Here is an 11,991-nt window from a genome sequence, read left to right on the forward strand (position 1 = left end):
GGCTTTCAAGGCAAGGGAGAAGCAGAGGTGGTTGGCCATGGCCTTCCTCTGCAGAGCCTTCCTTGGTGGTCTCCCATCCAAGTACCCACCCAGCTTAGCTTCGAATTTATGGTGACCCCAGTGAGGGGCTTTCAAGGCAAGTGAGAAGCAGAGGTGGTTGGCCACTTTTGGTAAAGCAGAGGTGCTTGGCTTCTCGGCCTTCTGGCTAAGATCAGCGTAAACATTCTCTAAGTCATCTGTTCTTATCAGTTTAATATCTAAATTTAGATCCAGTTTGGTGTCGTGGTTAAGTGCGCGGACTCTAATCTGAGAAAACTGGGTTTGATTCCCCCACTCCTCCACTTGCAGCTGCTGGTTGACCTTGGGCAAGCCATAGTTCTGTCAGAGCTGTCCTTGAAAAAGAGCAGTTTCTAGAAAAAGAGAATCAGAGCTCTCTCAGCCCCGTTGACCTCACAGGGTGTCTGTTGTGGGGAGGGGAGGGGAAAGGAGATTGTAAGCCGCTCTGAGACCCTGAGTGAAGGGTGGGGTATAAATCCTCATCCTCCTCCTCCTTCTTCCCCTGCAGAGCTTTCCTTAGAGGTCTCCCTTCCAAATACTGACCCTGCTTAGCTTCTGAGATAGGACAAGATCCAGCTGTGCCCCGTTGCCCTCCCTCCCTGTGTTCTAGAGAGAAGGGTCTCTTTTCCATTTGAGGCATAGCCAGCAGGCTCCGTTTACAGGCCCGTGGCCCGTCCAAACATCACAGAGTTTCTGTGTGTTCACACTGAGCTGGCAAGTCTGTAGGACTGCAGGGTGTGTGTGTGGTGTACGTGCAGGGCTTCTGTGTCGAAACACGCCTCCGCCGTTCCGTCACGCAAGCCTCTGCCTACAGCTCAAAGGAGCACAGCCAGAAAACAATGGCCTCGTTTCAGAACCTTATCCCCCCAAAGCACGAGACATTTTGTCGGAATTCGTTTTGATTCCGGAGACCAGCTCAGAGCCAGCGTGATGTGATGGACAGAGGGGCGGCCAGGACCTTGAGGGACTCGGGTTTGAATCGCCGCTTCAACCATGGGAGGTGGTTGGGTGACCTAGGGCCCATCACGAGCTGGCTGGGCAACCTGGGGCCCATCACGAGCTTATCCCCCCCCCTCGGCCTACACTTTGTCAGGGTCCTTAGTCAGGTTACGCAACACAGGGCTTCATAAGAAGATAACTGTTTATTGGTAATTCCAGTACTAAAGAACAGGTGTACAGCTTGTGTCAGGAGTGGCCGCCTATACAAGGGCCTCTGACTTATACTAGAATCAAACAGCCCCCCGCTAAGCAATGAGCTAATTCTGAAGACAACAGAGTCAGGATCCAAAATGATCCAGATAGGCTGGAACAGTGGGCTGAGACAAATAAAATGAATTTCAATAGAGAGAAGTGCACTTAGGTACAAAAAATCAAAGGCACAGATATAGAATGGGAGGGACTTGGCTTGACAGCAGCACATGTGAAAGAGATCTGGGTGTTCTAATTGATCACACGCTGAACATGAGCCTGCAGTGCGATGTGGCTGTGAAGAAAGCGAATGCAATCTTAGGCTGCATGAACAGAAGCCTTGTGTCCAGATCACGGGAGGTGGTAGTTCCGCTCTATTCTGCTACGGTCAGGCCCCACCTGGAGTCCTGTGTCCAGTTGTGGGCACCACATTTTAGGAAGGATGTTGACAAGCTCGAGCGTGTCCAGAAGAGGGCAACCAGAATGGTGAGAGGGTTTGAATCCGTCTTATGAGGAAAGGCTGAAAGAATTGGGTCTGTCTAGCCTGGGAAAGAGAAGGCTTAGAGGGGACACGATTGCAGTCTTCAAGTATCTGAAGGGCTGTCATGTAGAAGATGGAGCGGATCTATTCTTTCTGGCTCCAGATTGCAAGACTTGGTCTAATGGGTGGAAATGACAAGGGATAACGGCTGAATGACCTGCAAGGTCCCTTCCAGCTCTAACAGTCTATGATTCTATGATACATCTTGCGCACGCGGGCAAAGCAAGCAGGCAAAGCGAAAAGCCGTTAACTTTCCCAGCCGAGAAAAGCTGCAGCTGTAGCATCTACAAGGTCCAGCATAAGATAGCAACAGTTGGTGAGCCAGGGAGAGCTGAGGCAGGAGGGCACCCCTCCACATTCCAGACTTATGACAGGGCTACCTGACGTCAGGGCTGTTGGAGGAACGTGGAGGGGAGAGCGATGTTCTAAGCCACTTCCTGTCCCAAGGATGCGGAGGGAAGTGGGATAGAAATCAATAACGCCCATGCGCGAACGGCTGGAATAATAATCTTTGTATGTGTATAGCTTACGGCAGGGCTTTTTTTTGTAGAAAAAGCCTAGCAGGAACTCATTAGCATAATAGGCCACACCCAACAGCCGAAACCCATTAGCATATTAGGCCACACCCCTGACAACACAGCTCATTAGCCTATTAGGCCACACCCCCATGTTACCAGAAGTGTGCTCATCCAGCCACACCCACCTTTTGCTTCTTATTCTGTTTACCTTGTTTGTTGTCAAAACCCAGGGCCTTTTTTTGTAGCAGGAACTCCTTTGCATGTTAGGCCACACACCCCTAATGTAGCCAATCCTAATGAGTGTCTGCTGTTAGGTGTGGCCTATTATGCTAATGAGTTCCTGCTGGGTGTGGCCAACTCGGGAGCCAGCCGGAACTCCGTTCCTGCCCAAAAATAGCCCTGGCTTGCAGTTGGAGGTACTCCGTTACACATTTTCTGGAGGTGATAGAGAGGGCCAGTCGAAAGTTCTTCCTTTGGGATGCCCTCTCCTTCTAAAAGCGAAGGCGTTTGAGAGCCAGCGAAGTGCAGTGGCTAGGAAGTTGGGCTAAGACCCAGTTTCGGACCCCCGCCCAGTTAGGAAGCATGCTAGGTGGTTTGGGTCAGTCATATTGGCTTTGCACGACCTACCCTGCAGGGTCGTTGTGAGCAGTGTTCCCTCTAAGCTTAGCCTCCAGCTCACAGATTTTTGTCTTAGCTCGGGAAGGGATGGCTCCAGAGCAAACTAATTTATGCAGTAGCCAAATCACCTGCTCACAGCTTTAATGCCAGGAGCTCACAAAGTAGGATTTTTCCTCACAAGACATCGCAGCGTAGAGGGAGCATTGGTTGTGGGGAGGGGGAAACCACGTGTGCTGCCCTGAGCTCCTTGGATAAGTGGCCGGACAAAAATGGAAGGAGGGGCGAGGCTGCGGCTGGTGATGAGGAAAAATCTTTCACGGGCAGTCTTCTAAATCTACGTATTATGTTGTCTTTCTCGTAACGCAGAAAAGAGAGGCGCGCCATTGTTGTGTGTTCAGACATAGTTTGTCTTATCAGGTAAATTTCTACCTTGTCGGTCTTAAAGCTCTCACAGCAGCTAGCAGTGCACAACAGCATAAAAATGGTATGATACCTCATTCAGACAAAAATATATATATATTAATAAATGCTAATCAAATCTTTGGGTTGAATCACACAATAAATCAGTAATGGAAAACAAGAAGAAGAAAAAGAGGAGGAGGAGGAGGAGATTGGATTTATACCCCGCCCTTCACTACCCGAAGTAGTCTCAGAGAGGCTTACAATCCCCTTCCCCTTCCCCTCCCCACAACAGACACCCTGTGAGGTAGGTGGGGCTGAGAGAGCTCTGACAGAAACTGCTCTTTTTCAAGAACAGCTGTGCCAGAACTATGGCTTGCCCAAGGTCAGTCAGCCAGGTGCAAGCGGAGGAGTGGGGAATCAAAGCCGGGTCTCCCAGATTAGAGTCCGCGCACTTAACCACTACACCAAACTGGCACCAAAGATAGGCACCAACTTGTTTCAGCACATTATGACTGGGAGGATAAGAAGAAGAAGAGGAGATTGGATTTATACCCCGCCCTTCACTACCCAAAGGTGTCTCAGAGCGGCTTACAAACTCCTTTCCCTCCCCCTCCCCACAACAGACACCCTGTGAGGTAAAAGAAGAAGAAGAAGAAGAGATTGGATTTATACCCCGCCCTTCACTACCCAAAGGAGTCTCAGAGCGGCTTACAAACTCCTTTCCCTCCCCCTCCCCACAACAGACACCCTGTGAGGTAAAAGAAGAAGAAGAAGAGATTGGATTTATACCCTGCCCTTCACTACCCAAAGGAGTCTCAGAGCGGCTTACAAACTCCTTTCCCCTCCCCTCCCCTCCCCACAACAGACACCCTGGGAGGTAGGCAGGGGCTGAGAGAGCTCTGACAGAAACTGCCCTTGAGAGAACAGCTCTGAAAGACCTTATGGCTGACCCAAGGTCACACCAGCAGCTACACATGGAGGAGTGGGGGAATCAAACCCTGTTCTCCCAGATGAGAGTCCGCGCTCCTAACCACTATACCAAAACTGGCTCTCTTTGTTAGTGGAATGGGACTTCCTTCCCTCCTCCTCCTGTTTCAGTTCACAGTGACCCTGACCCAGCTTGGAGAGGGGGAAGAGAGGGGACTGTTGGAAACACCGTGAGGGTTGAGTTGGCGGTCCGAAGCAGGAGGGGGGAATCAGTGGAAATTTACCCGGTAGAGATCACAGCAAACAAGCAAATGAAAAAGTCGAGAAAATGAAAAACCCCAGCGACGAAGGCAGACATAAAACAAATCGATAGCAATTCAGTGACGGGGACTTCAGAAGATGGCAGGGCGTCGAGCCGGGAAACAAAAAAAGATTGATTATCCAGACGTCAAATACGTAACTAGTAACAGACTGGCTCACAGGGAATCAGCAAAAAGCCTGCACAAGCATACGCACCTTCACCTGGCCTCAGAAACACAACAGATCCGGCACTAGGAAAATGGCTAGCGGGGGGGGGGGGGCTGATCTGGGGGGCCACGACTGAAAAGGCCCTGCTGCTTATACCGACCTGCCTGGCCTCGATGAGTGAACTTTGTAAGGAAAAACAACTGTGATGTGATAACGAAACCTTGTCAGAAAAAAATACATCTTCTTTAATTATCCAGTGAATAACAAATCATAAAGGTCTTGAGAGAATTTTAGAGGGCAGCGCATAGCTGCTTTTCACATAACCAAATGGTGTAAGCTAGAAAGGAAGAGGGAGCAGGAAAAAATCCCAAAGGTGTAAGGTCTCATCTGATGAAACCTTGAGTGAAATAATCCATTGAGCGCTGTACCCTCAGGAAGAAAAACTTGAGACCAGTTTACTTAAGAGAAAATACCTTTATGATTTGTTATTCACTGGATAATTTAAAAAGATATATTTTTCTCTAACAAGGTTTCACGGTCGTTTTTCCTAACAAAGTTCAGCCTGTCCCGTGATCTCCGTCCTTGACTTCACTGGCCTCCATTAGTGGCAGAAGATGAAACAGGCCTGAGGTGATGGACAGGGCTGCGTGGGAGTTAGGTTTAAGGGCAAACTCTGTGTGTGTGTGTGTGTGTGTGTATTACTTGATGTAGGCCTTTTGTGTGTGTTTTTTGAATGATTTTTTTATTTATTTTTTCAAAGCAATTTATGCCATACTGTTGCTAATAAAAGAGATACATGAACATAGAAGTCCATTTCAATAACATACAAAAATTAAGTCAAAGGTAGTGTAACATTTCAACAAAGAGATCTTCTATAATACCCAAGTTCGCTAGTTTGCAGAGCTAGAGGAGTGAGGATTACAGATAATATCTTTTCCCATCAGGCTTTAATAATATTGTTTCACATCAGTAACCATTTATGATAATATGAGTTTGCAGGGAGTATATCATGTGAGATGAAATACGAGAATATTGGAAACCAGGTTGATTCAAATTTGGAATTGGACACCTGAGACAATTGTGCTCTATGTACACTGTCTGAGATTTTTGCCATCACAAATTGTTCCCACACTTTTTCATGCCAAGCAGTTATTGTTGGTGGTGAAGGAGATTTCCAACATGAGGCTATTGTTAGACGTTCTTGAAAGAGCTCTCTCAGCCCCACCTACCTCACAGGATGACTGCCGTGGAGAGGGGAAGGAAAAGGAGATTGTAAGCTGCTCTGAGACTCCGAGTGAAGGGCGGGGTATAAATCCAATCTCCTCTTCTTCTCTCTTCTTCTCTTTTGATCTGTCTATCCATCATCTGTTTCATGTTCAGTTTGGCAACCTGCATTATGAATGAACGAACACACACAAATACACACACACACACACATATGATTATGTATGTATATGCAGGGGTCATTTCATAGAAAAAGAGGTGCAGGAGCTCATTAGCATAACTTATTTGCATATGCCACACCCCCTGACATCACCGGAAGTGTGTCAGAAGGCAACACCCACCGCTCAGGCTCCACTGGACGGTTTTGGATTGCTAGCTATTGGGGGGGGACGCGCAGATCCTCATGCTCCTCGTGTCCTGGGGCTGCTGGGAGCAGGGGGCGGGGCGTTGCATGTTCCCGCCCCCTGGGCTCTTTACTGCCGGAGCTCCGCTCCTGTGCGCTCCTGCAGGAAATGACCCCTGTATATGTATTTTTTAAGTCTTGTGCAAGGGGAGAAGGGAACGCTGAATTCCCAGGATAATCCAGGCTTGTTCCCAAAAAGAAGCCATGATTTGTGTGAACCAGACACAGGAATCCTCTCGGATTCAACAAGCAGAATTTTCACAGATTCTGTTCCAGGCTGCCTTCCCTACCCGTTGGTTATATGATGTCGGCCTTCTGACCCGTCCGTCTGTCATCTGCTTGGTGTCCGGTTTGGCAGCCTGCACGTTATGAATCTCTCGATGTTTTTTCCCCACTTCCCCAGCTGGCACCCGAAAACACGCTGATGTCCTTCCAGAAGGCGGTGGAGCAAAAGATCTACGGCGTGCAGGCGGACGTGGTGATCAGGCAAGTGTGCCCCACTCGCCTCTGGAGCAGAGTCCCCCAACCTCTTTGAGCCTGGGGGCACCTCTGGAATTCTAACATGGGGGGTGGGTGGGCGCAAGAGAATGGATGCCACGGGAAGTGGATCTGTGTGCGCACGCGCAGTGTTTTGTACCTCTCAGGCGCAATCTCGTAGGCGGAGTTGTTTTCTGTTGCCCCAGAAGGTCGGACCAGAACCAAGAGGTTGAAATCAGTGTTCCCTCTAAGCTGAGTGAGTGTGAGCCAGCTCACAGTTTCTCAGCCTCCGGCTCACAGATCTTTCTCTCAGCTCAGGAAGGGATGGGCTCCAGAGCAAACTAATTTATGCAGCAGCCAAATTGCGCACTCACAACTTTAATGCCAGTCGCTCACAAAATAGGGTTTTTTCTCACAAGACTCCACAGCTTAGAGGAAGCATTGGTTGAAATGAAATCTAAAGAGTTTTTGGCTAAACATTAGGAAAAAACTTCCTGACCGTTAGAGTGGTTCCTCAGTGGAAAAGGCTTCCTCGGGAGGTGGTAGGCTCTCCTTCTGGGGAGGTTTTCAAGCAGTGGCTTGATGGCCATCGGACAGCAATGCTGATCCTGTGAACTGAGGCAGATCATGAGAGGGAGGGCAGGAAGGGTTGCCTCAGTGCTTAGTTCTTACGGCCCTTTCTTATACCACCATTGATTGATGGCCGCTTCGGAGTCAGGAAGGAATTTTCCTCCAGGCCAGACTGGCCCAGGGGTTCTGGAAGTTTTCTCTGGGCTTAGAGCCGAGGTCACTTGGGGAGGGGAGGCAGCTGTGAATTTCCTGCATTGTGCAGGAGCTTGACTAGATCAGGGGTGTCAAACATGCAGCCCGGGGGCCGGAACAGGCCCCCAGATGGCTTCTATCAGGCCCGCAGAGGAACTGACTGTCTCCTGCTTCTTCTTCCATTTCTGCTGCTGCTGCTGCATCATCATAGGTTTGCAGCTGACAGATACACACCTGAACAGCATACTCAAGATTGCAGCAGCACAGGCATATTGATGCAGTAATTCAGACCAAGAGGTGTCAGTTATCAGACACTGTTAAATAAACAAAATATTGCAAGAGTGGTGATGTTTTAAGCATGTTTTTATTTAAAGTAAAAAAAAAAACCCTTTGTGTTTGTGTCCTTTATAAAATTTGTATCTCCATTACCTGGCATTACATTTTATGACACGCCCGGCCCGGCCCGGCCCAACAAAGTCTCATTTATGTCAGATCCGGCCCTCGTAACAAATGAGTTCGACACCCCTGGACTAGATGACCCTTGGCATCAATATTTCTATGTTTCTAAGCCTTGTCCTTTCTCTCATCCAGTTACGATGGGGTGCCTTTCCTAATGCACGATGAGACGCTGCGGAGGACCACCAACGTGGAGGAGGTGTTTCCAGAGCTGGCCTCTGCGCATTCTTCCATGTTCAACTGGACGGACCTAGAGAGTTTGAACGCCGGCGAATGGTTCTTCGAGGTGTGTGAGGTGGACCCACCGAGGCCAGTGGGCTTGCTAAGCGCCTGGGCTAAGTTCTCAAGCCATTTTTCAGCCTGCGCTTTCCTGCAGTGTGGGAGGCAAAGAAATAAATGTCTCTCTCCAGAACAGGGGTCATTTCCTGCAGGAGCGCACAGGAGTGGAGCTCCGGCAGTAAAGAGCCCAGGGGGCGGGCACATGCAACAAGCCCCACCCCCTGCTCCCAGCAGCCCTCAGTCAGAGCAAGAAGCAGCCAGGTAAGTTGCAGAGCCCCCCGGCCCCAAACAGTCCAGTGGCACCTTTAAGACCAAGTTTTATTCAGGTACAAGCTCTCCCTCCTCTGTGAGGGCAGATCTGCACGTCCCCCCCCCCAATAGATAGCAATCCAAAACAGTCCAGTGGAGCCTGAGCGGTGGGTGTTGCCTTCTGACGCACTTCCGGTGATGTCAGGGGGTGTGGCATATGCAAATAAGTTATGCTAATGAGTTATGCTAATGAGCTCCTGCACCTCTTTTTCTACGAAATGACCCCTGCTCCAGAAACATTTCTCAAGGTCGCTCGTTGCACTCCAAATTGATTCATCTGAGTGCCGTTCCCTGTCCCAATGTGTTGTGCTCAGAAGCATCTGTATTGGCAACGGTAGACGTCTCTAGATTCTAGTCCAGTGGCACCTTCGAGTCCAATAAGATTTGGGGCGCTGTCAGGGTCTGGTTCCTCCGGGGCGACCGCTCGTGGATTTGGGGTCTCCAGGATGTGATTTTGTAGCCGGTAGCAACAGAATACAAAACTAACCGGGAAGGGAGAGTATAAGTCTAGAAATGGAAAGGTGGAAACTCTCCCAAAGAGTTTTAAAGACAAGGAATGATACCCATAGGAATATATTGAATATATTGAATATGTAAACACATACAGCATTTCAAAAGACTGTAATGCACATCGTACAGTCCCACAAACCACAGAGTGGTGATTCTTAAAGCAACACAACCCTAAATGGTCCACAAGCACAAGCGCTCCAAGGGGCAATCACAGTCCATAGAGAAAATACTGTCCAGCAATTTCCCCTCTAAGCTGAGTTAGTGTGAGCTAGCTCACAGTTTTTTAGCCCCCGGCTCTCACCTTTTTGCCTCCGCTCAGGAAGGAGGGCTCCAGAGCAAACTAATCTATGCAGTAGCCCAATCGCTCGCTCACAACTTTCATGCCAGTAGCTTACAAAGTAGAATTTTTGCTCACAGGACTCCACAGCTTACAGGGAACATTGCTGTCAAGTATACCCTGACAGGGGTATTGTACGTAATATTAAGACTGTTTCGAAGGCAGTCCTTCATCAAAGGGTATAGTGAGTCAAGGTAGGTGCGATGACCATGCACAAATTGAAATGCTATTTCATATTAAGTGGAGTCCTGGCCCCACTGATGGACCTCCTGATGGCACCTGGTATTTTTGGCCACTGTGTGACAGAGTGTTGGACTGGATGGGCCATTGGCCTGATCTAACATTGGCTTCTCTTATGTTCTTATGTTCAAGGGTCAGCCGTAGCTGGTATTTGGAAGGGGGCAGGCAAGGGCAAAGGCAGGCAGTGGCAATCCACCTCTGAAACATCTCTTGCCTTAAAAACAGGTCTAGCTTGCCACCTAGTGGTGTATAGCACTAAAAACTGCTGGCTGCCAGACAATCTTAGGATCTCCTGGCTATTCTGTACGCAATGCCATACGATATTTGTTAATTTTTATTACTGTTGACCCAACACGGCTACCCTCTGAAACGGCAGGCACCTCTGTGACCAGGGTTCCCTCTAAGCTGAGTTAGTGTGAGCTAGCTCACAGTTTTTTAGCCCCCGGCTCACACATTTTTGCCTTAGCTCAGGAAGGGAGGGCTCCAGAGCAAACTAATCTATGCAGTAGCCAAATCACCTGCTCACAGCTTTGATGCCAGTAGCTCACAAAGCTCAATTTTTGCTCACAAGACTCCACAGCTTAGAAGGGAGCGTTGTCTGTGACTTCTCTCAGAAGCCAAACTGGGTCGTGAATCCTGACACACTCTTGCCCCCTGCGCCTCTTCTAGCTCTGTTTCTCGCAGCGTGTGTTGCAGGTGCCATAAAAGAACGTCCTTTAAATGCCTGAGGGTATCAGAAGACTACCCTCAGAAAGGAAAGCTAAAAGGCTGGAGGGCCTTTTGGTTTAGCATAAACGAGGAGGCGGCGGGATCTACTGATCTGTAGAGGGAAGTGGGTAGAGAGTTGCTTTTCTCCCTCGCGTAGGGATAGTAAAAAGCAGGGGCACCCAAAGAAATCGATCACCGTGCAGGAAGTTCAGGAGGGGTGGAAGGAAGAGCCTCTCGTACACAATGATCTGGATCCCGTGAGTATTTTTTGCCAGCAGAGGCGGTTTTCCTCCGGGAAAGGAGCCTTTATCTGATGATATACATAACCGGGGATTCTGCCACCCGTTAGAAATGTTCACCAGCTTGGCACACCTACCCAAATGGCCTCTGCATTTTATTACTTTTGTAGATTTCAGTTTTGCATAGTTATGTGTCTCCTTTCACTTCCTGCATTCCAGGGGTCATTTCGTAGAAAAAGAGGTGCAGGAGCTCATTAGCATAACTCATTAGCATAACTCATTTGCATATGCCACACCCCCTGACATCATCGGAAGTGTGTCAGAAGGAAACACCCACTGCTCAGGCTCCACTGGACTGTTTTAGATTCCTAGCTATTGGGGGGGGGATGTGCAGATCTGTCCTCGCAGAGGAGGGAGAGCTTGTACCTGAATAAAACTTGGTCTTAAAGGTGCCACTGGACTGTTTGGGGCCGGGGGGCTCTGCAACTTACCTGGCTGCTTCTTGTTCTGACTGAGGGCTGCTGGGAACAGGGGGTGGGGCTTGTTGCATGTGTCCGCCCACGGGACTCTTTACTGCCGAAGTGCCGCTCCTGTGTGCGCCTGCAGGAAAGGACCCCTGCTACATTCTATGACTCCCCGGCCAGGCTGTGTTTTATTGTTTATTTTCATACCCCCTACATAAAAAAAAAATGTCTTCCTGGTGATGACCCATGGATAGCATCTGAAGAAGCGGGCTGTAGTCCGGGGAAGCTTGCATGGTAGTCGAATTCTGTTATTCAGAGAGCCAGTTTGGTGTAGTGGTTAAGTGTGCTGACTCTAATCTGGGAGAACCGGATTTCATTCCCCACTCCTCCATTTGCACTTGGCTGGATGACCTTGGGCAAGCCGTAGTTCTGAAAAGGGCTGTCCTTGAAAAAGAGCAGTTTCTGTCAGAGCTCTCTCAGCCCCACCTACCTCACAGGGTGTCTGTTGTGGGAGGGGAAGGGAAAGGGGTTTGTAAGCCGCTCTGAGACACCTTTGGGTAGTGAAGGGCGGGGTAGAAATCCAATCTCTTCTTCTTCTTTTACCTCACAGGGTGTCTGTTGTGGGGAGGGGAAGGGAAAAGAGTTTGTAAGCCGCTCTGAGACTCCTTTGGGTAGTGAAGGGCGGGGTATAAATCCAATCTCTTCTTCTTCTTTTACCTCACAGGGTGTCTGTTGTGGGGAGGGGAAGGGGAAGGAGTTTGTAAGCCGCTCTGAGACTCCTTTGGATAGTGAAGGGCGGGGTATAAATCCAATCTCCTCTTCTTTACCTCACAGGGTGTCTGTTGTGGGGAGGGGAAGGGAAAG

At 49.2% G+C, this 11,991-nt stretch overlaps 1 protein-coding gene across 2 annotated transcripts in view; it reads left to right on the forward strand.

The window, feature by feature from the left end:
- The window catches only part of GDPD5 (glycerophosphodiester phosphodiesterase domain containing 5), a 141,449-nt gene that overhangs the window by 80,150 nt on the left and 49,308 nt on the right, over positions 1–11,991 (forward strand). For both annotated transcript variants that reach the window (XM_015418211.1, XM_015418212.1), the window contains exons 8-9: positions 6,750–6,832; positions 8,177–8,327. In XM_015418211.1, coding sequence (XP_015273697.1) covers positions 6,750–6,832; positions 8,177–8,327 — 234 coding nt within the window. The remainder of the gene's footprint in view (positions 1–6,749; positions 6,833–8,176; positions 8,328–11,991) is intronic.

The sequence above is a fragment of the Gekko japonicus genome, unplaced genomic scaffold (assembly GCF_001447785.1).
Source record: "Gekko japonicus isolate JY-2015 unplaced genomic scaffold, Gekko_japonicus_V1.1 scaffold2739, whole genome shotgun sequence".
NCBI classification, from domain to species: domain Eukaryota; kingdom Metazoa; phylum Chordata; class Lepidosauria; order Squamata; family Gekkonidae; genus Gekko; species Gekko japonicus.